We start from the raw sequence: 27906 nt of genomic DNA, 5'->3' as shown, positions 1-27906 counted from the left end.
AATAGCAATAAACATTGAAGTATAGTTACAACATGACAAAATACCATGAACAGGTTAAGAACAGGCTCTTAAATTAATCAAGAGGCCTAAAAGGCAACACTGCTTTGTGGACAGACCCACAATGACTGACCCACAAAAACAGTAAGTAGAAAAAGACAGATCCCAGAATTTGATACCCTAAAATAAAATTACACATGTAACCACTGTATATTGAGAAGACTATATTCATATTGCTGGTAAAAGTGCCTCAATTCGGACTCTTTTGTTTGTTCTCACAGAGGTTTTGTCATGACATACTATGCAACATATACTCAAGCTGACAAGCTCTAGTGAGCTGGACTCTGTTGTTCTGAGACAGTAAAACCTTTATGTCTACCCTTCCTTTTCTTTAGCTGTCTCTGCCCTGTGATAGATTCCTACAGTGATGTAGAATCCTGTACCATGATAAACACAAGAGCTCTCCAACGGAGCCCTATGTTTAGAGATGCTGCCTAAACCTCCTCCAAAAGTGATGTAAATGCTTTTCTGTGGTTGATTCATTTCAGTTTGTATTTTATTTGAAATATATAGCTCACCATTTTAAGAAGTATAATTATTTGTTTTCTGGCAGAGTTACATGTTCAGACTGATAATCAATCTCATATTTGTGCTGGAAATTTGGAGTAAGAGCCAGCAGACAGACGAAAGCACCCCGGCTCTGTCCATATGAAATGAAATCCACTGTTTACACAGTAAAGCCTAACCCTGCAATGTCTGCTTCTTAGCTGGAACCACTTGCTAGGCAAGCAGTGGGCATATCAGGAAGTGCCTGTGCCTGGCTAACACATATTCCACAATACCAGTCTTTGGTCTAAGATAACAAGCAGCAGGTGGTAGCTGCATATTTAATGTATAGACATTAGATTGGTGTTGAATTCATCACCCACTTTTTGGCAGGAAAGTAAATAAACATATTCAAAGTCAAACTATTCCATTAAATATAAAATAAACACAGCGAGCGAAGCACCATTTTTAAAGACACTGTGTGCTACAAACGTGTTTTTGGTGATTGTGTTTCATCAGTTCAGGGAAAAGTCTGAGAAAAACAGAGGAATCAGTGGTAGAAGTAATACAGGTCTTGTTAACCTGATACCACAAAATTATGTGGACAACAAAGGAAAACACAGAGGCTGGAAAAATGAGCTGCTATATCTTTGCTGGTTTATCTCAGTGATTCATTTTAGGCTCCTTCCCCATTTTATTTATTTTCAAAGGTCTGGCTTATAATGTGATATTGACACAATTAAAATGTCCATAATACCAATTAAAACTGTATGATGGAGAGTCTGAATTATGACTATAAGTCATGCATGTACATGATATAGTTGTAATACTTGTAATAATTCTGTTTGTCAGATTGCATGTTTTTTATTGATGTGAATGATCTCGAGCCAAAAGAAAACAAAATATTTTTAGAACAGAAAAATTATAAAACTTTAACAACTTTTCCCCTGTAAAATTCTGACTTATTCTGATTTATTTAGAAAGTAAGGACTTGGATATCTGACTTTTTCCCTCTATAAAATAAAAATCCCTGATTATGTGACTCGTATCTTAAATTACATCATGCTTCACCTCTTTCTTCACCTCACCAATTTCTGGAGATGCTGTTTAAAGGGTCAATTCACTCAAATTACAAATAGCATTGTTTCAACTGTAGAGGTATAAGTTTAAGAAAACATGATTAAAAAACTGCATTCTCAGACCATTGGAAGCAACATTTATCGGAGTCGTTCACACATTTGGCAGCATGAGCTCTATAGAGGAATCTGTAGGAATGAGACTATGATTACTTGGGCTCCTGCTGTGATCTGCATAAACTGCAGAGGTTGAAAGTTTATTTAGGTAAATTCGTGCAATCTCATAAAGTTTCCTGGGGTATGAATCACAAAGCAAGTTAAGTAGGTTATCTTTAAGTAAGGTTTTCAAGAATTATCAATCTGGCTTGTTTTAAACCAGGTTAGTTCTACATGGTAGACTGTGCTGCAGAGCAGGTTAACTGTCCAACTACTGGGAGTCATTATTCTGATATGGACTTGTGCACTTGCTATATTATGCAGGTGCATAATTAAGAGCAAAAAAGTTGTTAATAAAGAACAGGAACTCTAACAGACTAATAAACACTGATCATAGAGTCGCTGAATTTTGATTGTGTCCGGGGTTCATTAGCTTAAATTTGAATGTAAATTTCTTTTAGTCATCGATTTCTTCAGTTAAGTTTTAAGTATATCACTTATTGATGACCGTTTGTTATTATAATTAAGATAAAACTAAAAATTATGAAAAATGATTTGTTTATAATCTGTTTACTTTCCATAGTAGTCAAGACTACTTCCCTAGTTGAAAATGACAACCATATATTTTTTTTAATTACTAAAATTAATTATATCTTAAGTTTTGCTTTTAATATTGTGAAATTCCTAATTCTCCATCGCTATTTGGTTCAAGTGGCATTTTCATATTGTGTAACTTTGCTTGTATCATATTAATGTAACTATGTTGTGTGATGGCTTGTCATTAAGAACTATTCTTATCTAACTACCCTCATCCAGGATCCGACATAGTTTTTCAGTTGACATTCAAAAGCTGTTTACAGACCATGTAATCAGTTGTGCTGTGTCAATGTAGACATGACTCAAAGCATATCTTTAAGCTCCAGGTTCATTTGCTTTTGAATCCAGCCACAAGTTCAGGGTTAGGATTGTGTTTTGGGCTCTAAAAACTTCCACCACATGGTTAAACCTACAACTTAGTACTGTGTAGGCACACAGAGAAGGGGAGCTGCTGCAGCTGTTCTGTTCTCATGCTGCTCATGCTTCTGCCCCTGTGAAGACACAGTGTGAATTGAAGTTGCTTTGTGATACAGACCTCAGGGTAATCACAAGGTTTGCCTGGAGGAAACCTAGACTGGTGGTAAAAAAGTGAAAGTGATTAGCTATAAAATAGTTTTTGGGATGCCATGTTGACTTTTTGATGGGCCTGTCATCTTGTATTGGAGTTTGTTTTCTTGTTTTACATCCTGTACAGATATAACAACTCCAAAATGAATAGACAGCTAATGTTGTATGCAGATGTTCAGAATTAAACAGGAGCAGCTGCAGTGCCAATGTAGCCCGAGAGACAGCAAGGTGATTCAGCTCAGCTCCATCACTCTTCTGCTTCAACAGGATGCGGGCACGGCAGCAGTAGCTGGTGGCCTGAGCTCTGTTCAAACAGTAAAGCCTGTGTCATCAGTCCATTGTGTTCCTAGGTGACGCTGCTGGAGCACATTAGCTTCGCACACACCTTTTCCTACAAACACAGTGTGTTATGTGTATATGCAGGAATCCCTGCAGTTGGCCTCGTTCTCAAAGTTGTTTGCATTCCCCTCACAGCCTCCGTACCAGAACTGGGCACAGGCGTTGGCCTCAGGGTCATAGTACCACTTGACTACGTACTGCCGACAGGGACCTGGGTCTAGAGGCTGACTGCATCCTCCAACTGTAATGACAGGAAGGGCACGATGTATGAATGGTTTTGCTTGGATTGCCATTGTAATCTATGCAGTTTGTTACTTATAAAAATACATTGATACCAGTAAAAGTCTAATATTGAATTAAAATTACAAGTGTATTTTAATTGATATGTCATTCAAATTAATTAAAAAGATTTTTCCGAAGAGTACTTTATCACAGCCAAAGTCATATTATCACAAAGAAGGTTTGACCAATATAGGCTTAGGTTATATCTAAATTAAATATATTGTTAAACTTTACATGACATCATTTTGGCGTCTTCATTATGTCACTTCATTAAAATCATTTGATGGGGAATAACCTTCTGATCAAATTAGCTTTAAATTGTTTCTGTAATATTTTTGGAATTATCTTGGAATATTTGTTTTTGAGCCATATTTTTGTTGACCTTGAGAATTTATTATCTGAATAAACCCAATTACTTGTCCCACCAGGTTTGTTGTAAATCGATCCATGTGTTGTTTAGTTTGTGCAAACACACACACGCACACAAACCCTCATATAGAAGGTCACTCGGAGAGCACGCACACACCCACAAATGCACACACGCACACACACACACACACAAACATACACACACACACAAACTCACATTCCATGTTTGATGTAGGAAAGAAGTGGCAACATTTCCTATAACTAAAACAAAAAAAAGTCCATAATGGTTTGTCACTAAGCTCTATATCAATACAGATCTTGAATGTGGATTGTTGTTACAGAAATGCTATAGACTTATCAGGAGTGTCAAGATGATCAAATATTGATGATCAAACAAGTATTAACGGTTATGACTGTGGAACTGCCACTGATATGTATCCGTTTTTGGTCTGTTCATTTACCTGGAACAAGGTGTGGAGGAAAAGGGCTGTTTGGAGCCTGTGTGCTCAAGGGATCATGCAGCCATTGAGTCGGTGACTGAGTACCCTCTATGGAGGTCATCCCAGTGTCAGCAGGAGAGCCAAAGGTGATGTCTGGAAGCCTGTTCCAGGGCTCCACCAACAGTTCGTTATCAACCAGGTTCTCATCAGACCACTCTGACTCAGGGGACTGTAGAGTTGGGGCCGTCACTGCTTCCACGGTGTGTTCCCACTGGGCGGAAGAGGATGAGCTCAGATCAGACACAGTTAATCTTTATATTATTAAAGTAATAAGTGGCATGACATTCTGTAACAACCATGGTACCCGGAGGATGGTTTGAAGACCCCTTCTTTTATTTCTGGAGTTAACATCCAGCCTAATTTCCCTCCTTTATAATAAAAAATAAGTGCTTTTTAATTTTACGTCTGAAAAATCGCTGAAGTCAGGACTACTGGCATGTCAACGGGACAATGTTAAAATGGTGATTAGCTTCACGATGTTGACCATGTTTTTTTGTGTAAGTATGTTAGCATTTGCTTATTAGCACTGAACACAAAGTATAGCTGGGGATGTAGGTTTGCAAGTGCTTAGTAATAAAAATAAATATGTGATAAATACTAACAATAATGAATCATGGTAGAGCTATTACATTTCACCCTGAGTGGAAGATCTGATGAAAACAATGTGGCAGCCCTTTCAATGACTGCAGAGACATGTTAATCCAAACTAGAAATGTTAACCCCATAGTGGAGAGAAAAAGTCATTAGGTTTAATGCTTTGAGGACCATGGGTGTCTTAAGTCTCAACAGTTGTTGTTCTCAAGATACTCGTAAGTTCTCGTGAGACGAGTTCAGTGAATTGTCGCCGGTTGCAGCTGGACCCTCATCTTCAGTGGAAGTCCTGCTCGTCATAGTGAGTCCCTAGGAAGCTGAGTCTGGTAAATGTGAGTTCATGTTTCCTGAAAGTAAGTCTGTGTTTTGTAACCAGCTGAAGACTTAGGTTAACAATTTTTTTTACAGTATCTATGTTTCCAAAGCAACATTACTTTTATGTTGTCTTCCTCTAAGAAATCTTTGAAATGGGTAGAGTCTGGAATGTCAGCGTCGATTTCCACGGCTGGAAAAATAGAGTTCGGTAGAAAGGCCATTGTGTCATCTTGCTCACAAACCCGACTTAGAATAATGCTTTCCAGAGCTGTGTAGAAACAAACATAGATACAACAGCAGTATAAGAATACTGTTTAAATTTGTACTCACATAAGAATGGCAAAGACAAGAATTATAGGTGACTACATAAATAATATACCAACAAACCTCCACCTATGCCAAGGCTGAGCAGTCCCCTTGTGAAACCACATTTAAACTTACAAGATCTTGAATTAAATTTCGATCTGCACAAAAGTGCGCGCACACATAAACATCAGATTTCTAAACATGTTGAATATCTTTCATTCATGTCCATGAATAATTCTCTGAGGAATTAAGTAAAAATACCATATCACAAAATGTTAAACAAATTGGAAAGTAAACCTGACCTATACCATCCACCAAGTTTCGTAATAATACTTCAAGTCCAATCCTGCTACCTGACAACTTAACCTCCTTAGAAGAGGCAACTTATAATATTACTACTTTCATCATTTTTTTAATCTCTATATCTGCGTTTTGCGCTGCTATTTTCTTTGCTGTCTCATTTGTGAATTTCCTCTAAGGAAGATAAATAAATGTACATCTTATCTTATCTAACTTCTCTCCCCGCTAGTGTTTCAGGAGGTAGAGGAAGTCCAATTACCAGAAGATCAGTTGTTCAATCCCTGTCTTCTCAACTATGCATTCAGGAGTTTCCTTGAGCAAGACATTGAACTGTAAATTGCACTTCAATGCTGTTCCAGAAGAATATGAATGATGTGTGACAGAAAAACCATGGGGGTTGCAAAAATGTAGAAAATGTATGAATGTTTGAGTGGTCGTAATGTATGAATGTTTGAGTGGTCGTAATAAGCTATATGTTTCTGTACTTGAAAAGTACAGAAACATGTAGCTTATTAGTCTCTACCTCAGTGGGTGACACATTAGCCATTAATGGTTAATTTTGAGGCACAAAAGGAGTTAAATTTGAATCCCAGAATGCAGACTTATTTCTGGTGGAGTTGTTTATCTAATCTCCCACAAATTGTCTTATTGAGAAGTTTTAGCACTTCATACTTTCTTCAAGCACTCATATACTGTAGCTTCCATGCTCTCCCCTAGCTGTCAGTAAATGCTTTAAATTGAGTCTGTTTTTTGTTTTTTTTACAAAAAAACACACAGAACAAAAATATCCTCCTGCATAGAAACATGAACCTGTCAGCCATCTCACATGGAAGAGATGATGTTATTTAAGAAGTTGTGTCTGGATACTGAAGAGTTTACTCACTGTGAAGACTCTTGAAGTCATCTATAAAGTAGACATGCTTTTCATCAGGATCAGAGGCAATAACATTTATCTCAGCCTGGAAATCTTCATAAAGAGGGTCAGTCTTGTTCATGACTCCCACAACAAACATCTCAATTCCCTCATAGTGGGCCTCTATGGCTGTTTCCTCAAACTGCATGATGTCACGGGGGTCAGCCAACCCATCAGTTATAACCACAGCCACTTTCCTCACACCAGGTCGCGAAGCCCGGAATAGCTGGGTGGCTCGGTGGATGGCGCTGCCGGTAAAGGTGCCCTTTCCCAAGTAGGGCATCCTCCTGATGGCGGCCTTGATGTCTTCTTTACTGGTCTGTCGCTGCAGACTAGCCACCACCATTTCCATGTGGCTGTAGAGCACCACACCTATCTGGCTAGCCTCAGTGCTCACCGACATCCGGTCAATAAGAGCATTCATAAAGTCCTTCACCAACTCAAAGTTTTCTGGTCCCACGGTCTCCGAGCTGTCGATCACAAACACCAGCTCTAGAGGGCTCTCCCTGCACTTCAGACCACAGCCTAGGCAACAAACAGAACAAACACATTAAGAAGTCTAGCAATATGCATCACTCTATCTCTTCACTCTTTATAATATTGGACATAGATAGGGGAGAACGTGGTAAGACGAGCCACTTTCTACATTTGTTTCAAACAATAGTTACTATATACAGTATACCTCATGTTGTTTTGTAACCATGGATATTAATACAAGTTAACTAATTATAATAGTTTCAGAACAACGACCAAAGGCTTGACCAAAGTGCCACCATTAAAAAATGATATAAAAATGATACAAAAGCCATGCCATCAATTAAACAAAGACAAAAAAACATATATTTGTTTACTGTACTCAGCATGTTACTTTATCTTCTTAGGGAAATACTAAACTCTGATCTTTGTGTGTTAGCTACAGAAATAATTTATGTGTACTTGTGCACAATTTGTGAATGTAACAGTGACAACGAAAGAGTTTGTGTATGTGTTTGTATGCATGCCTATGTATGTGTGTTTATGAATGCAGTGAACAATGACTGATCATTGGCTCAATTTACCCCCACACTACTGGCTTGTTTTACCCCACAATCACCATTTTGACAAGACTTGCATTAGCATGTAATCATGTCAAAAACATATATTTGAATTGAGACACAAGACTGATAACTTTAGTACCATGATGAATTCACATTCCATGATAAAAATATTTTTGTTCTGGTATGCTTACCACTCTCTCCATGTGTCAAAGTTGGAATGAGTAATGTCCACTACACTTTCTTAATTGTGGTCACATGATTCCTTTTTTTATGGTTACACAGGAACAGGGGGTGGTCTTTTCCAATGGCTTCACTTACCCTGTTATCCCCTACACTTCAACAAATATTGCCAATAACCCATATTTGTGTTTACATTTATTTATATCATAAGAGTAATATGTATATAGAAGCTAAGCAAAACAAAGGGTTACTAATGATTAAGAAGTAAACTGCTGCAAACTTGTAAAAAGTGTGATTTACCACAGATTTCTCTTATTATTCTGATGACCTCTTCTCTCTGTGTAGTTAGAAAAAAATTAATGAAAAAATTGCATTACATTTTAATATTAAAATATAGAACTCAGAGTCATTTGTCTCAGTCGCTGTACTCACTGTCAGTCCTGGTGCCCCCTTTTCTCCAGGTGTCCCCTGTAATTAAACTCAGATTAGGAAGTATAGTGATGGAAATGTTTTCCGATCATCTCCATGGTGATCTGATGGATGGATACTCCAAATTGATTGAGATTGACTAAATTATGTCCATGGGGTTTATACAGATCTTGGGCCTGTGTTTGAATCCTATGACCTAGCAGTGCTGGCCTAGACATCCAACACACATACTTGTAAAGTGTCTCAGAATTGAGAACTAACTGCATTAAAAGTGAAATCGAAATTCTATAAAATCTTTAATGAAGACTCTTACACTACAGATGATGTGCATCAGGGTATAATTGAATCATAAAATGATCATCCTACATCTAGGCAATATGATTTGATCAGCTAAGTGGTTCAGATTGAATCATATTGTCCTACACTAACTGTGTTACTCTGGCAGTACATGTAATGTGCAATATTAAACACAATTTCATCGTTCTCTATTAAATACATCAGACTTTTCTGATCTTCCAGTGTTAACTATACACCTTTACTTGTTAATTGTTTCTCTTGTTTTTATTTAATTTTGAATATTTAGAAGATGGGACATGCTGTGTTACCAATCGTCCAGCAGCTCCGGGTTCTCCATAGATTCCCTTGTCTCCTTTCTTTCCCCGGGGTCCAGAAATGCCTCTATCACCCTGTGTGTGTGAGTGTGTGTGTGTGTGTGTGTGTGAGAGAGAGACAATTCTATATTACAACAAACATTGAATACTGATAATCTAAGCTAATATGTGACAGGCCATATACCATTTGCACCTGTACTTGCTGTATTGTTTGTACCTTTTCCCCTAGGAGTCCGTCCCCTGGTGCCCCGCGGGGGCCCACTGGCCCTTGAAACCCAGGCTCTCCCTAAGAATAAACAATGACAAATTGGTCATCATCAGAATATGAACCTATACTAAAATCCTATCCATAGAGTGAATGAGAGCAGGTTAAATGGATCAGCACGGTGAACTCCGCTGTACCGAGGTGCCACACATCAAAACTCAGCATGACACAGCTGGAATAAATTTGGGATTGTCTTGACTGACACTATAGACTACTAGTCCTGTCAATTGTTTTCTCTCGCCAAACCTTTGGACCCTGGATGCCCTCTCCTGGAAGCCCATGGAGGCCGGATGGACCAGGCTGCCCTGTAGAACCCTGGAAATCCAATGCATTACAGTTATTGTCAAGATGTGAGATTAATAACATTATCATATGCAAAGGAATTGGTTTACAAACAGAGAAACGATTCATCTTCCTCATAATGCATGTACCGTCACTGACCTTCGGTCCATAAAGTCCAGTTCCCGCAGGACCTGATGGGCCTGTGACCCCCGGTAAGCCTCTGTCACCCTGACACACAAAATAAATAGAGCAAACTCAGACAATAATTTCTACTAGTTAAATCTTCTCTTGCATCCCAACCCATCCTTATATCAATCATCTTGCTTTTGCCAAGTCATCATCCCCTTTTCTAGCAGTTGACATGACCTACACATCTAATGATTTTTGTTTTGTTGGGTGTGGAAGCTGATGTCCAAACCTATTCTGCAAATCAACTTTAGGGTTACATTAGCATATGGCCATTTCATTCAAATATTTGACAATTGTTGAATGTAGATCGGCACACAACATTTCAGTATATATGCCTCTGGGATTTATTAGGCACCCCTTTCTGCACTTCATGAATTCAAGAATTTTTACTTTTGCCTCACCTTAGATCCAGGTAGTCCTTTCCCATCGGCTCCTGCCTCTCCCTGCACTCCCGGTAAACCAGGCAGTCCCTGATTAGGACAAGATGTTCATTCATAATCCTTTTTATTTTAAGCATTGAAGACAAATATAATTAAATTGTAACATTTTCCTCTTACGTTTGGTCCTGGGACTCCATCTCCCTTCATCCCTGGTGGTCCAACAGGCCCAGGATTTCCTTTATTACCCTAACATGAATATAGTTAGCAGTATTGTCAGACACAAGCACAACCACCTGAAGGTGTGTAAAGTGCAAATTTACTTTAAGGTAACTGTCTGGAAGAAATCCATGCGCGATGGTATTAAAGTGAAAATCCCTCTTTTTCATAAGATTTCATAGTTTATTGCATGATACAGCATATCGATAAAGTATAGTAGGTACATTGTTTTTGTGTTACCTTTGGGCCAATAATTCCCATTCCAGGTTCTCCCACAGGTCCAGTTGGTCCCACAGGACCTGGATCTCCCTTTTATTTAGGAGAAGAAAATAACAAAAACACCAATTATTCATGATAAAGGAAACTGAGCAAAAGCTAATGCTCAAAAATGAGCAATTACAAGTTATTAATTTATTAACCACATTAAAAAAAATGTTTAAATGTGTCATGCTACCGTTCAGGACACAAGTATTTTTAAATATATTGTTATGGCTGTATTGATTTAAAAATTGCAACATTTTCTGAGTAACAAAATCTTGGACTCACACAAGGGTTAAAGGGTGTCTATAACACACATGAAAGTGAATCTGAGCAGTCCTACGGTTTACTCTGATCCCTGAGTGCATAGAAAAACTGTGTGCACAGATGCACACTAAGTAAGTACACAAAATGTGTGTGTGTGTTTCTGTGCACATGCAGGCACGTATGAGCTTGTGTTGTAATGGGTATGTCACCTTTGGTCCTGGAATGCCACGACCAGCAGGTCCAGGTTGGCCTGTCATTCCTGGGCTCCCAGGTTCCCCCTGAGCAGCAGCATCAGTAAAATGTAAAAACGTCAATCTGATGTGTGGTCTATTTTGTTCCACTTGATTGTGAACTTCAGAAGTATTGTGGGCGCATGCTTTAGTACAATGTGGATTTCCAAACTCCAAGACCCATTTTCACACGACCTGATCTAAAGCCTAGCTCTGTGTTACAGTGCCAGCTACTGTATCTGTGGCTAGTCTCAGCTGATTACAGTTGATTTATCCCAGCATTGAAACAGATTGCAAATTTGGATTGTGGGTGTTTTGCGGGTGATCTACTGAAAATAATAACAGGTGCAAACATGGTAGAGGCAGTAGAATTTAAGTTAGTGGTTTGCGTGCATTACTGGTTTACGCCATGGAGCATTACGGAGAGCAGAGTGGCCACAAGTGCAAAGCGAAATTTATTGCCATGGAATTGACAGTGTTAGTGGAAGAGGCAAACAAACAGAAATATTGATGTAACTCAAAGAAAAGAGTTATGAAAGAGTATCTGCTCTGTGTAAAACAAAAAGAACAACTGATGAAAGTGGAAGAGTGGAAGAGATGCGTCTGACCACCTAATCCCCTAACCCCCAATTATTTACAGGCTTTATAAATCACAATGTGTGTGCGAAATTCAAGTGTTTGCATCTAATCCTAAAAAAATTCTGCATCCAATCCTTAGTGCGCACCTCTAGTAGATCAGCTTGCAAGTTTTTTTTGCGGGTGAAGTCAAGTTTACACAGGTTTTTACACACACAAACCTCTAGTAAATCAGTCCCATAGAGTATGAACCTAACAGTGCTTTAGAGTAACATGTATTTAACAGACCTTAGCACCGGCTGGGCCACTAGGGCCTAGGGCCCCTGAAAGTCCCCTTTGTCCACGGTCACCTCTATCTCCCTGCAAAGGAACACACACACACACAGTCACTTAGTCTGAAAGGTAAATACAATTACACATAATACATTACTCATCAGTGAAACCTTGTAACCTTTTATGTAAATATGTACCTAAACATCTAACTATTTACTTATGTGCAAGTCTGTGAAAGCTGCAGCTCAAATACAATACATCTGTTTATGCAGGAAATACACCAATCAGGATATCCTCTAGGATGCTGTGACGACATTCATTGGGCAGCAACTGCAATGTGAGTGATTAAATATTACCTTTTCTCCAGAGATACCTTTCCCAGGTGCTCCTTCTGAACCTCGCAGACCCAGCAAGCCCATCTCTCCCTAGATTAGACGACAGAACATCACAGCATTAAACAAAGACGTTTCGGGTCCACTGTTTGATCATAATGCAGACAGGGAATAGAGTGGAAGTGTTACGTACACTGTTACATATCGCTGTAGTTTCTACAGTAAAATTATACAGTAACTTCTTGTTCTGTATAATTAGATTTAAGTTTATCTGTATATCGCATCATAGGCCAAATATAATTACAGTAACTGACAGCATTTTTCCACAATAACACATTGTAAAATGACAGGCAAGTTTTATTCTGACTGTAGATGGTGCAAGTTACAGTTAAATACTGTTGATATCTGTATATATATACTGTATAAATTGTGAATATGGGCTATACAAATACAATTTGATTGATTGATTGATTGATATCAATTGTGTTGCACAAGGCGGTTTGAAAGAAGACCTTGACATGAGAGCATGGGAGCAGAGGAGCAACCGACGTGGTATTCATCTTGTCTACCTTACAGTTGGCTCTGGAACTTGCTGATTAGGGTATTCACAGTCTAACAGAGGTAGTAGAGAGCTCAAACTACATGTGTGTTAAGCAAGGAGCTCTCCTTGATTATTGGTCATTAGTGGTGTAGAAGCTTAATGGCACATCAATGATTATATTTCACCACTCCCTCCCAGATATATAGTGACATGTCAGTACTGGGGGAGGACATCAGACAAGCTGTGTTGGTGGTATTACCCAGCCCAACAGAGGACAAACTACAGTCCCTCCTGGACAGGGAGTGGAATCAAATTTGACCTGCATTTCATCAAAGAGGAGGATCTCCCTGTCAACATCACACCTATCAATTGTCGGAGGCTTCTCAACGCTAGGCAAACTGAAAGTATGGCATAGATTAATGTTTATAAAGCATTTAAAATAGAAGAGCTCATTTCATGAATTTAAAAGCTGTGTATTGTGATCCACTATGCATGTTAATTTGCTAATTCATGTAGGCTAAAGAATGCAAAACAAATTAATTTACTGAAGGTTTTGGATTTCATTGTTTGTAGTAGGGATGACCTGCAGTTTTTTCCCTCCGATCACTGATCATCTGTGAGCCAAATCGGCTGATTTGCAATACCGTTTTTTTGTTTTGTTCTAGCAGGAATAACTTTTGCAAACAGATGTAAGTTTGAAATGACTATACTTTGAAGCTTTTACTATTATATTGGTATGATCTTACCCTCAACAGTTACGTTTTGTTTTTAATGTACTTTTTGTTGTAGGTGTTGACGTCGAAAGAACACTGACACTTCCTCAGTTTCCGAAACAAATTGCCTCAGGTAGTGTATACAGTTTTGTCTGCAGTTGTCCAAGTAAGACAAAAGTAACGAGCCGATTTAGTAATACAGTAATTCTAATGCCGTTATAAAAACAGTGTGATAGGAATGGTTTTTCTTTTTTTGTCTTAAGGGTTAGGCTTACCAACCAGCACTGACGCTGTTGCATGGACATAACCCTGGGCATAGAGTCCTTCAATTGAAGATCTCATGACTAGCCAAACAACAGTGGCAGCAAACTGGGACAACAACCAAACAACATTTAAACCAAAACAAACATGCCCAAATATGTTTAGTAATCCAAAAAAGAATATATATTAACTGAATATTTATTGATTTTTCCTAACCATTTTATGGTGTCCTCAGACCTCTCCTTACTTAGGAAAAGTTTTGTTTGTTACTGAATGGCAGTATTACTACACACTGGAGCCACTAGGTGGCCTGTGCAGTGGTGAAGCATTAAAATACACTAAATATGGTTCTGTTGTGAATACAAACAATTTTACATCGGTATGATTTGCGATATGATTGTTGTCCTTGCAAGTTGGTCAGGAAATCTCCAACCAGAGGACCAGTTGCCTGAGGTTATGTTGATGCAACTGTATCACTGCTATAGTGTCAGAGCAATTTTTTCATGAAGTTTCTTTTCGTGTTATTTTGTGATTTCAGATGTTTCGATGGAATCAATCTAAGTAAAGGCAACAAGACGGCAAAGCTGGTCAGCCAAAGAAGTGGGGAGGTGTGTGAAAACAAGAACAACTCTGTCAGTCCTCACGTCTCTTCTCTCCTCAAGAGATAATGGACTTTGACTTTGAGTGCAAGTCAAACATAAAGCATGAGGACTGTTCTCCTCCTCAATATGTGACGGGACCTTGTTCTTCTCTTAATATTCTATTAGTATTTACATATTTTGCTGATATATTTAAATGTCCATTAAACTAGAAAAAAGGTGTTCTTTTTTAGCTTGTTAGCTAAAAGTTCAATTATACCAAAAATTACGTGGCCTTCTTCTTAATACATTTTTACCTCAGGTCCCGGTTTCAGATTGGGCATTTAAGCCGAATATGTTGTCAGTTTGAATAATGTTTGACTATGTTGAAACTCTGGTCAATGTGAATTCAACTGGGTGACCAGTGTCCAAAGATATATAATTTAAGTTTAAGAGCTTTTCTGAAAAAAAGAACACCATGTACTTAAACGTTGTGAAACTGTCTTGAGTGTCAATGAAAGTCTTATTTTGTGGCAGGTCTGGCTCCATTTTTATATACTTTTATTTTGAAGTATTAATAGCTATTTATTGACAACTTTAGTTCCCAGGTGACTTCTTTAATTTGAATAGAATACAAGGTATGCTATAAACTAGATTACAATTAATTTCGGTTTTCTGTAAAAAAAAACAAGAAATTGCAATATGCAACAAAAACAGAAAAATGTTATCCTGTAAAATACTGTAAATCTTTTTAAAGTAATTAACACTCATTTTACAGTATTTTATTGGCAACTTTTTTGCCAGGTATTTACTTTTAATTCTACAGTCAATTCTTTACAGTGTAGCAAAATAACTGATCATATCTAATACATTACTCTGCACTGCACTGACATACTCTTTCAATGACACACACACTCAACATGGGAAACGTGTTGCACCTTCTAATAATTTTTTTCATTATTATTAGAATAATATTAAAATTAGAATTTCTGAACACACACACGTTATTTTTGTCTTCAGTTTAAGATTTTATGTATTTAGCATTTTAGTTCTGCCTCTTAGACGTTTCACATGAAATTTTTAGGGATGCACATATCAAAGGTTCACTGTTTAGGACATAGTGACATCTATTGGTGAAGTTGCATTTTGCAGCTGAATGCCCTTCCCCTCACCCTCCCCTTCCAAACATGACAGAGAATCTGCCTTCAACCTTACAACTCAAAAGGTGTTTAGTTTGTCCGGTCTAGCCTACTGTAACAAACATGGCAGCCTCCTTAGAGAGGACCAGCTCCCGATAAATATAAAATATTCAAATTTAAAGTGCCGATTCTAGGGTAAAGAAAACAATTCATACAATTTAGTTGAGTGAAAACATCACTAGGATTATTTTGCATTAAATACCTTCGAAAAGATAATTTTCAGGTCACTTTCTCACCTTAGGCCCAGCAGCTCCATCCTCACCAGGAATACCAGGTATCCCGGCAGTCCCATTAGGTCCTTGCGCCCCCTGGAAAACCACACGTACATAAACTCAAAACATTTAGTGTGTTCCATTTAATCTCACTTTGAACATTCAAGATGAGTTTGCTCATCTAACCTTTGGTCCAGGTTCACCATCACCCCTCTTTCCCTGAGGTCCAGGTTCTCCTGGGAAACCCTGGTCACCCTGGAAAACAAATCACTGACTGAACTTCATCACACAGAAGATGCAAAGGATTGCTTTACGGTCAAGAAAGTGGCAAGTTAATCGTAAAATTTTAAGGGAAAATTACCTATTGTGTATAGAAAGAAAAGTTATGGCAAATTGGAAAACTATTACCAAATTATATTTTGTACACATCCAACATCATTTCCAGACACATCGTTTTTTTAACCTGAGCCTACTGTATCTTAGATAGTTGAGTACAGTGATGCAGTTGAGTAGTATTAGTGAAGGTCCTGTTGACTGAGGATGGAGTTACTCTTGAGCTGAAATCTTCTCGACATTACTGCATATTAAGGTTCCCTTATGAGAATGATCCAAATTTTGACTTACAACATAACAAGGAGAGATCCTGGGACCACCCCCCCCCCTACATTTACTATATTTACTATTTACTATAAATATGATAATAATATAAATATCAACTTTTGAATCCTTTGAGTATCTTTATTATTACTTCTTTTACTTTTAGTATAAAAAGGAACAGAGTATTGCTTCGACCAATGGAATAAATGCTTCAATTTAGTACTGAATCAGTGAACCCACTCTGTTACACAGAATAATCCATGCCAACGTTTAGCTGGCCTTAGCCACCATTATCTATTGGTCATATCAGATGATGTGAGGTTGTGGCAAGAAAAGTGGATTAATCTTTGTCTATACTGCATTATGCTGTGTATGTACTGTTTATTTCACATGCAAGTTTATTATGGATTAAAAGCTTGTTTAGCACTGCTTCTCATTGACTAACCTTTGGTCCAACTACACCAATTCCAGGAGGTCCCCTGGGCCCAGACGGGCCTGTGAGCCCTTGGTCCCCCTAAAGCCACAGAAAAAAATCTGAGTTGAATAAAAGCAGGACAAATAATTACTACAGATTCCTGTCATTTTCATTGGCCTTGCCTTGTCCCCTTGTATGCCTGCCCCTGTATACCCCACTAAACCAGAAAGTCCAGGCGCTCCTGGGTTGCCCTGAGGGTTAGACAAATGATTAGTTAGACAAGTCATACTTAACAGCTATGACTCCCAACCTCATTAAACTCTGAACCATACCTTATCACCTTTGTACCCAAATCCTGGAGGTCCACGACTGCCCTTAGGACCCTCATACCCCCTCTCACCCTGTAAACACAGATGAGGATCTGACGAGTCAACAACAGGTCTCCAGAGAATTCTACAGTTTATTAGTGTATTTTATGCATGTCTGAGAACTTACATTGGAGCCTGGGAGACCCTCACCAGGAAATCCTGGAGATCCTTGCATCCCCAGTGGCCCTGCTGGACCCTATAATCACATCAGCACATAGTTAATATTAAATACTGAATTAAAAGACATTATATACGCTGTCAGTCTACTGAGTATATAGTAGAATGGCATTGTTAAAAATCCAAGGTGAATCGTTGTGATATGTTAGAGCAACAGTGTTGTTTACTGCGCACACTATTCCATTGTTCTGTTCAGCATTAAATCTGAGAAGAAAATGTAATCTTAAACTTTGTGGTTTTAAGCCACATAGTGTAGTTTTTATATTTTCACATGAGGATTCTTCAATATATACACTGGGCTTATAAAAGAGTGATAGGTAGGTTTTCATTGTCTGCATTGATTCCAACACACTGGTTTGAAACAAAACAACAAATATGTTGGCAAAGCAGATTTTATGGGTGAATTCAGTTTTATCTAACAGATACTTGCAGCAGATCTGGTAGCTGATAAAATGATGAGTAGCAATAAGTAATAGTAGGTTTTCCATGGATAATGTTTCTCTGCAATATGAACAGACCCTGTAGTTTCACTCACTGTCATCCCTGGTTCACCTACACCCATTGGTCCAGGTGGACCTGGTCTTCCCTGGTTCCCCTTGTCACCCTGAAAAATAAAGTTTACAGATTAGAGTTAAAGTGAGGATTATACTGGACAGGCATTGGCCTTCCTGTGCATAAGTAGGAAGAAAAGTGTCCTATTTAACCCAATACCTAACATAAAATGTACCTTGGGACCAGGGAACCCAATGCCATTATCTCCTGGATGTCCAGGTGCCCCCCTTGTTCCTCGTTCACCCTTTAAAGGAATGGGGAAACAAACTTGAAGAACATGCCCATAGCTTCAACTTTTGATTCAATGAACCACTTCATGCATTCTAAACACGGTTGCCAGCCTTCTTACTTTAGAGCCAAACGGCCCCTCTGGACCCTGGTCTCCATGTCCCCCCATGGCTCCCTGGCAGATGCAAGAGACAAAGAAATAATAATAAATAATATTCAATAAATACCATAATAGGGTTTTTGACCTTCTATGTCAAGTGCCTAGAGACAATGTATATTATGATCTATTGAAACAAAATAGAATTGAACATAAAATATTCAAAGATTTTAAAATGTGTATAAGTATATGATAATGCAGGAACAAAGATTAAGACATTAACAATAATTGGCAGACGTAATCTTGATTTCAGAGTAAAAAGAAAAGATGATATTGTTGCCTTTCCCTTTCCTTCAGGTAAGGTCAGTTCCTCATTCTTGTTGCTCTCTGGGAAGTGACCGTTTTCTCTATCACACTATGACCAACTAGCTGTGTCTTGAAGGATCCTTCAGTGGCTTCCCACAGACTAACAACAGAAAAGGAACGAACCCTGGTGCCTGAGTTCTAAGAGTTTTTCCTACCATGGTCGTACTATGAGGATTTACTGGTTGTGGTTAGGCCAAGGCCTTCATGAGAGGTGCCTTATTGTTTGTTAAATGTGCATACTGGGGGATGGAAGCCTGAGTTTATTTAATGCCAATGACATATATTCTGAAATGCTGAAGTGAATCAGAGAATGCAGAATAGTTATAATAGTGCTGCTCTTCCCTATCACTACACTCACAATGGACCGACAAAAGCAGAACTAGAGATTGTATCTTCCCTACTCCAAATATGGTTGTTCCTTGATAAAACCTGGTGCCTACATTACACATGATACAACTTAAACACCATAAGTTTGGTCATTCATATGCATTATACAGGTGGCAGCTTCACACAGCTCCATCTGGAGAAACTAGCAAAAGGTTTACAAACCAGAGAGACAATATTTACATTCATTTTAACCTAGAAAGTGTTGAAAGTGGGGCTGAGCATCTTTTTATTTCAATGTTAAATTATTCACGAGCTACTTCTTTGAGATGTAAGTCACTGTGGTGAACACTGCCCTCTGCTGGAGTCTCAGAGGAGCTTATATGAACATCCAATTCACATGAGGATTTCACATACGAATCATAGTTTCAGATTTAAAAAACCCATTAAAATGCAACATTGTACTAACATTGTTAGTCTCTTGTACTGTATAAGAGACTAAACTGGGCCCCTAGAGATATTTTCTAAATCTGTATAAAATAAAGAAAATATGAATTAATGAATTTAAACATACAAAAACACCTACTGGTCCTTTAATCAGAGTTAATCTTAATTATAATTGACTTCCTGAACTAGTTTAAAGATGTAGTGGGTAGTGATACTTCGATGGTGAATGAATAAATCTTTGACAGTGTTGGTACATTTTATGGGAACTGGAGAGCAATCTAATGGATGAAAAAACTGATGGGACAGTGACGATGGCTGCTGCTGTTCTACCGATGCTTCAGGGGGCACAAGCATTTAAGGAGAGAGGGAATGGATAACATGTGCCCAAATCCTAATCCACTGGAACAACGTCTGCTCAAAGACCACAACCATTGCATTCCCCGCTATAGAAAGGCAACATTAGGAAGGGGACAAAACCTAATCCTCAGCTCACATTCCACAAGTGCAGAGCAGGAGATGGATTCGGAGTGTGTGGTTTTCACAGCAGTACTGATTGTTTCAGTGTGGATATTAAGGCGGGCACAGAGGAATCTTATAATTCGACCACATGGCCATTTAGATATTAACCTTCATACACTTAATCATCTTAAATTTTGTCTTTAGAACATGGTTGCTACATAGGTGTGCTGCACCATGGTAATATCTGGCTTTACACCAACACTGAAAGTTGCTGCCAACGGCCACACACACCTACTCCAAAAAGAAAAAAAAACTAAAAGTCTAACTAGGTCAGCCTACTGCTTTCAATGCCTATATGAACTATAACACTCTTTATGATAATTTCTCAAAGTAAGTTAAATGTGTTTGTTCACTGATTAAAAGACTGTCAATGTCATGTCTGAGTGTTCAGTACAGACCTAGAGTCAGGATGATGGAATCCTAGCGTTACATAAAGAGACTTAAGGCAGGGTCGCACAGCTTTATAAAAGCTAAGAACACTTCCATTGCTTACTAATTAAAACAGATATATTCAGAAATGCAACTTCACTTGTTGATGGTTTGAAGAGATGTTACTTGCTGGAATTTGTTTTGATGGTCACAGTTTATCCCTCACAATATGTAAATACTAGTTCAGCCAGGACTGTTGTCTTTTCTACTCAAAGGGCTTTACAGTACAGTTTTGTCTATAATTTATTCACACACACATTCATACAGTGCATCTATGTGCAGCACCTTCTCACGCATCACCTTACTGCCAGTACAGCCGTCAGGGGCAATTTGGGGTTCAGTATGTTGCACAAGGACACTTCAGCACGAGGAATGGAATGGATGACCCAGGGGTTGAACCATCAACCTTCTGGGTAGTGGAAAACCTGCTCTACATTTTGAGCCACACTCACCCATGATAAAGAATTATATGAATCTAAATCATATACTATGTGGACTGCATGTTAATGAGATCATCGGAATTGAAGTAATGTAATTCACATTGTACTCTTTTTAGATATCTGCTTGACTAGTTGTATGGAACTACCATTAACCAGTGTAAGATAGAACATCAAAATGAGGCCCAGCCATTCAATATGCACTTAATGTGCAGAACATGAAAAGTACCTGTTCTCCTCTGGGGCCTTTAGGGCCAGGAGGTCCATTAGCACCCTGAGAAAAAATACAACATCACTACATTTAGTATCAGAGCAGTCACCCAGACAATGAATTAAAGACGGATAAATAAAGGAACTTACTTGATCTCCCTTTGTACCCGGGGCACCACATTCCCCTAGTTCTCCCTGAAAAATATGACCAGTAAGGTTACAGGTAAATGAAACTTAAACCAACGTCTTAGCAATGTGGAGACTGAACCCAACCAAGCTGCAGCTCACTCTGTACGCTGAACTAAAACTACTAACTGCCACTGTGCATGTTCATGTCATTCCATATTTCCAAATCATACATAACATCACAAAACAATTATGAGAAAAAGAAGTGGTAAGAAAACACTTCGGTTTTGTAAAAGAGTTGTATTGTAAAATATTTGTTGGATGAAATTATTTTATGTTGCAATCATCATTAAAACTGTAACATCAATCCATACCTTTTCCCCTTTGCTGCCAGGTTTACCCTGTTCAAATGGAAAGATTCAATTAAATTTTCCAAAAATTTACATCAGACAGTTGAAACCGTTTTTAATGCAGACCCTGGAATAAACCCACTCAGTTCATGGTCATTTTTCGAGGCTGCACTTGGTGGTGCTGTTGAATTGCTCTGAGTTATATAAACAACCATATTAATTTCATTTATGCCCACATATTCATATACATTCATATTATTAAGGAACGGCTGCATAACAGAAACAAGCATCTTAGTTGGAACCAAAAAAAAGCCTTCATGGTCGTGGATGTAAGTTTATAAGGTTTTATGGCTCATCTAGTATTCAATGATCATTAAAATGAAAGTTGCACCCCTGTAACTACCTCTATCAACTCCTGACCTGCTCAACAACACAAAACAACACACAATGCTTGATTTCTGTTTTGTTAATGTACTTCAAACTATGGCAAGTGGTAACATAGGAGAAATTCAGGCAGCCACGATGGAACCATAAACACACAAGATATACCTTAGTCTTGTTAAGCTTGTAAAATACTGATAATTAGCTACACCATTCATTAATATGGAAATATTGCAAGTATGAACTTATGAATGCTTTTATGGCAATCTAGAGTGCAAGTTCTCTCTAAACATTAAGGGGTTTCATCAAAGAAAAACAAAGGGAAAACATTTCCCTGGAAAATAATGGTTAGTCATTTGATGAGGTGGGTGAACTGTGTGAGTCTACAAAACACTTTAGGAGTCACAAAAGTAAACTTTGTAGCAGCTGAATGCGATAGAATTGAACTTGTGACCCAGACTTCAGACGTCATAAAACAACAGAAAAATCCTGCCTCAATACTGCTACTGTGGTGTCATCCAAGTGTCTGCATGCCCCGACATTCATATTCAACTCAAAACGAGGTCATTTACAATTTTCATTTTTGGTCGAACTATCCCTTTAAAAACTTGACTATAATCAGTTTGGAGCTCCCACTATACTTCTCAAAAGCGAATGTAGCTAAAGTAATATAACAGCTTGAAAACCTTGTAGCCCCAGCAGGAAAAAACAATTGATGCTCACCTCAATGCCCCCAATTCCTGGACGTCCATTAATACCAGCTTCCCCCTGCAGTGACCGAGCCCAGACAAAACAATACGTCAAACAACACTTCATGGATTCTTTCTATTAACAGCACTGGATTATAGAGACAATAGACACTTACACGAGATCCTTTTGAGCCAGGCACTCCATCTGAACCCTCCTCCCCTGGTTTCCCCTAGATGAAAGTACAGGGAAAGATTGTGCAGAATGAGAATATTCGGGCCCCTATTCAGTTTGGCCTCTGTGTGTGTATAGGCAAAGGTGAGGCAGGGTGTTCTCAGTGCGACCTGTCTTTAACCCCCGTCCAACATAAACCACCACTTCGGGTTCTCAGATCATCGCAGCCTGTGTGTTTGCTCAAGCTTAATCTTCCATCCTTGACCTTTGCTTTTTTTCCAAGGGCCTCTCTTCAGTAGCCCTAACAGTGAAAACAGCCTCTAGCTGGCTCTCTGGCCACCTGCTACACTTGCATTGTGGGAAACATTTCATGCTCTTCCACATATTTTCCCTTTAGTACTTTGCATGCGGGCCAGACACACCTGCTGGCAGTGGCTGCCGGCCCGGGTCCTGAGGTCAGGAGAATGCCTGTCTGTGCAGGGATAACAGGCCACCACATAAGGCTTACAGGGCTTTATCTGTGGCTGAGGAAGTGATCAGGTACAGAGAGTTTCACTTTTTTACATAATGTGCATTATTATCATGGCCAATTCGAAGGATGCACATTATTGGTCCAAATCAACACTTTAGCACACACTTTAATGAGAAAGGCCAGTAGCAGACCTGGTATTTACATCTAGGAATTGGATCTGAATATTATAATCTGATGGGAATGAAATTCATGAACCACCACAAGGATAAACATTAAACATCAACCATATGATCTGTAACTCCTTCCTATCACCACATTCACACTGCATGATGCCATCCTCTAGGGGGAAGTAGAGGGCCGGAAGACATCAGTCTTGTTATCAAAGAAGATGATTAGCAAACACTATCAGGTGTATGCACCATTCACTGTAAAGTGATGTTATTCCATGCATATCATTCCATAAAAATATGAGAAACACAATACAAGACATGCAATACTACATGTATATTATATGACTAGAGAGCAGCTTGTATACATATATAAACAATATAGAATTATGCACGTCAACACTATATGACTCACTGGAGATCCAGGGTGACCCCTTTCCCCCCTTTCACAGAGGCAGGTCTTTGGATTTGGGCACTGAAATAAAAATATAACAAAAAAACTGAAGCAAAGTCAACAGCGTGCATTGTTCCACATAAAGATAAAACAAACTAAACTAAACAAACATGGTGAATTAGCACTTACATCTAGACCCTATAGAATCAAGTAAATTAATAATCACAGGGAGGATATTTTTTAATGAAAGTCATATTACTTACCCCATTTTTCACAACCGTGTTCTAAAAGAAACAAGAAAACTAAATTAATTAGCAGTTCCAACTTTTAAGTTCGGACTCTGAGATGGATGCAAAGCACAAACTATTGTTGTAGTGAACTATAATATTTAGCTATTTATTTTGGAGTTTACACAAATACAGATTAGTATTAGGGTCTTCACAGCATTTTGTCTTTGCAGAAAAAATCATAGGTTTTACAAATAACATTAACAGTGGCTCTGTTGCTTTAAGATGTCCCATTAAGACATGGAAGTGTGACAGTTAGCCAGCGTTAATAACACCAGGACCCTATATGAGGAGTGTGAAACTTTATGATATTGAATAGATATAAAACAAAACAGACCATTATACATTAATACATGATGTTTATGGACAAAGCCAAGATTCTCTCCAATAACCCCAGAAACTTCACAGTGTGTCATTGTTACATCTCTGCTTCAGCAACTATTCAGACCCAGCCACATTCTGCACACATTATTGTGCTTTAGATTCATTTGAAAGGAATACAACTGCTGTTTAGGTTGATAAATCTACACTGAACACACACTTAGATTGACAAAGTAAAAACATGTTTTTTAAACAGAATTGATTGGACATATTCCATAAAGACTGTATATATATATTTAAAAATATGTATATATATAGATTACAGGACAATTGGTGTATATCACTTGTACGTTTAAAGGTCTCTGGCACAATTTAGGTTACCAAATACCATTAAATGTTAGCAGGTGTTAGCGGCCACCATCGGCTGTGAGGGACACAACTTCAGTTCTGAACCTTAGCGTCATCAAGTGTTTTGGCCTCGTAATCAATGATACAAGCCGAACTTGAGGTACACTGAGGCTAAAGGTAAATCTGACTGGCTAATACTACTACTTGTATGGCTTTACTTTATATATCAAAAACTCTCTCTCTCTTTTTCTCTCTCTTTATATATATATGCATTTTTGGGTGACTTTTCCTCACTCGTGTTGAGGGTTAAGGACAGAGAATGGCACACCTTTTTAACCGTTTAACAAATTGTGATTTCTGAATATGGGCTATAAAAATACATTTTGATTGATTGATTGATATTAGTCAGATTTTGTGAAAGTGTCCTTTTCACACAGGATACACATAAACACATGACTAACCAGTTCCCTGAAGAGTCTGTCATCCAGCTGGTTGTCGGTGAGGCTCAGAACATGTTGCTGTGGGGGAGCACTGGCAATGGAGCGGACCTTTGTAACCATGGGCCCATCATTGGTCAGGCCCGACATCCTGATGACGAACACCCTGATGCTGTGCTGTTTGGCCTCAGCAGCAGCTGCCACTGCGCTGGGGCTGCGAGGATGGTCTGTGCCATCCGTCATCAACAGCGCCACCCTCAGGCTGCTGGGTGAGGTCTCGCGACTGAAAACCTTGGTGGCGTTGGTGATGCCATAGGCGGAGTAGGTGCCATGGCCGATCATGGTCATGGCAGCCACCCGACTCTGGAACACATCCACATCCTGCCAGTCTCTGAAGTTGTGCTCCACTGAAACAGTGCTGCTGTACTGCAGAGCAGCCAGCCGTAGCCGCAGCCGCCAGCCGTCAGAGTGGAGCTGTACAAGCTTGGTGCTGAAGCGCAGGATGAACTCCTTCTGACGCTCAAACAGCAGAGCTTTGGCTTTCTCTGAACTGTCCACAATGAACATAATTTCCACTGGGCAGATCAGGCCTAGACAGCAAGTAAAACACAACAGAAAATGTTAGGCTACATTGTTCCAGAATCCAGATGGCCAGCTATTAAAGTTGGTATGAATTATAAAGGCAAATATACCTTTGGGTGTATTTGCCAAATCATTTTGAATTGGAATATTAAGGTTCTGTTGGTATCAACACATATTGTATGAAAGAGTCACTAAGTAACCTGCTTTTGACATGTCACTTATGCTCTAGTGTTATTCATGTCTATAGTTTTATTTTGATACAGTTAATGTATATTTTGTATTGTGTATTTGCTAGTATTTAATTATAGTCTACATAAGTGAAATACTTATGTTATTGTTTACGACAGTTGAAGTTGCAGTTTAGTGCACATGCGTAGTTATATATTATTGACCGCATGGATATCGTTAACTGTGTGAAGTCTGCGGAGCAGTGGTACGACAAGTTTTTGTCCGTGACACACATGGAACATGTAACCTAATATACATATAACCCCAGAAACCTCATATATATATATATATATATATATATATATATATATATTAATAATAATATTATAATATAATATACAGTATATATATACAGTATATATATATATATATATATACTGTATATTATATTATAATATTATTAAGTTAAGATTATCAGACTTATTTAGTGACTAAACTATTCAATCAAATCAGTTCTATTCATGAACACTACATCTTTGAATTTAGAACAATGATGTATTTCACTTACTTTTGGCCTCGTGAGTGATGATCTGGTTGCCCTCTCTCTGTCCTTTCCTCCTTTTACTTTGACATAGGGTTGAGGGTGAGAGGGTCAAAATGACAATGGAAAGCTTCAGCCCTAACTGTAACCACGGCATTGTCATGCTTCAGTCGAGCGGCTCAGACTGTCAGGAGAAGGGTAACAGGGAAATCAGTAGTAAATCATGTGTCTGTGAGACTTAATAATGAATAACATCAGTCTTTTCACATCTGCCACACAGCAGCACTTAGATCCACACTCAGTCAGGAGAGGCAGAGGCTGCAGTGATTTCACATCGACACAAGAGGGTGACGAATGCAGCAAAAGCACAGACAAACAGCATTTAAATTCCAATAGCGTCTTTAGACACACCATACTGAACAGTCTGTGGGTCACACATCTCTGTTATAGCTGAGGTCACACTTTCACAATCACAGCTGCTCTTTGACTTTATCACTATCACCTGTATCTGTACGATTACATCGTCTGTCACCAGCAACTGTTGCAGTCATTACTAGTACAGTCTGCTAATGCTGGTTATTTAATGGCCTATGATATACCTATAGATGTAAATAAAACGCATACTGTAGTTCCATGAATGTGACTACCTGTTTTATAGCTTAAATTATCTCCCAGTGCTGCATCATATGATATTATTACTGCTGGAAAGTACAGCTATCATACATTATGACTGCATGGACAATATGATGAAATTACCAATAACATACACCTCTACCTTTGCGTTTTAGAATGTGTCTTTAGGTCAATTTTGCCTGTGTTCAATATTTTACTTTATTTAAAAAAAACTTCTGTCTAGTTATTTTATTTATTAGAAACTTTTCAATATATTTTCCAGAAAAACAAATCTAACTGTTAATAGTGGAATTACTAGTGCTACTATAAATAATGATATAATAATTTATGAAGAAAATCCCTTGTTTCAAGATCAATTCATGAGAATTACTTTTCTTTATGATTCTTAACTGATCTCTGGAGGTGGACCCAATATAGAAAACCCAGTGGGCTTATTTTTAAGCCTCTACCTAAATATATACAATACAAAGTTGACATGCAGGAAATTATATGATGATTACCCAGGAGAGTCAACAATTTGACAACAGGATATATAGCAAAAATGTTTATAATAATAATCATCATTATTATAATAATAATAAACAGCAACAGTATTATCAATAAAAAAGTAAAAGATATGTATAAATGTGGACAAGCGTGCAGATGCATTCAAAAGAACATCTGAGTGTTAGTGTGTATTATACGCATGCACTGACTCCTGAGCAATAAGAATCATTAGTTAAAAACAAATCATATCAACATACATAAGGAAGAAAAAGCCACAGAGCAGCAGTTAAATATGTATCATGT

The 27906-nt window shown here is 38.3% G+C and overlaps 1 protein-coding gene across 1 annotated transcript; it reads right to left on the bottom strand.

Moving 5' to 3' along the window:
* Positions 1–35: 35 nt before the first annotated feature.
* Positions 36–26647, bottom strand: col28a1a (collagen, type XXVIII, alpha 1a). The gene is made up of 34 exons (XM_062410572.1): positions 26512–26647; positions 25218–25783; positions 24064–24084; positions 23822–23881; positions 22772–22825; positions 22630–22674; positions 21550–21576; positions 21200–21244; positions 21069–21113; positions 18342–18395; positions 18168–18236; positions 17976–18044; positions 17391–17459; positions 17228–17296; positions 17078–17146; positions 16926–16994; positions 16070–16138; positions 15908–15979; positions 12404–12472; positions 12063–12134; positions 11178–11246; positions 10684–10752; positions 10405–10473; positions 10249–10317; positions 9818–9886; positions 9623–9691; positions 9329–9397; positions 9106–9186; positions 8504–8539; positions 8372–8408; positions 6825–7379; positions 5455–5603; positions 4391–4640; positions 36–3519 (listed from the first exon to the last, which is right to left on the bottom strand). The coding sequence occupies exons 1-34, from the start codon at positions 26645–26647 to the stop codon at positions 3347–3349; spliced, it is 3513 nt and encodes a 1170-aa protein (XP_062266556.1). The 3' UTR covers positions 36–3346.
* Positions 26648–27906: the final 1259 nt, after the last annotated feature.

Source organism: Platichthys flesus, chromosome 17 (genome assembly GCF_949316205.1).
Source record: "Platichthys flesus chromosome 17, fPlaFle2.1, whole genome shotgun sequence".
Classification (NCBI taxonomy): domain Eukaryota; kingdom Metazoa; phylum Chordata; class Actinopteri; order Pleuronectiformes; family Pleuronectidae; genus Platichthys; species Platichthys flesus.
Note: the sequence above shows the minus strand (reverse complement) of the source record. Positions and strands in the feature narration are given on the sequence as shown.

Excerpts from the sequence above, each read along its gene's own strand:
- col28a1a (XM_062410572.1), bottom strand. The coding sequence starts at position 26,647 with ATGACAATGCCGTGGTTACAGTTAGGGCTGAAGCTTTCCATTGTCATT. Across the intron at positions 7,380-8,371 it reads AATAATAAGAGAAATCTGTG|GCTGTGGTCTGAAGTGCAGG; the intron begins GTAAATCACACT and ends TTTGTTGCCTAG. Across the intron at positions 5,604-6,824 it reads TGACTTCAAGAGTCTTCACA|CTCTGGAAAGCATTATTCTA; the intron begins GTGAGTAAACTC and ends GTTTCTACACAG.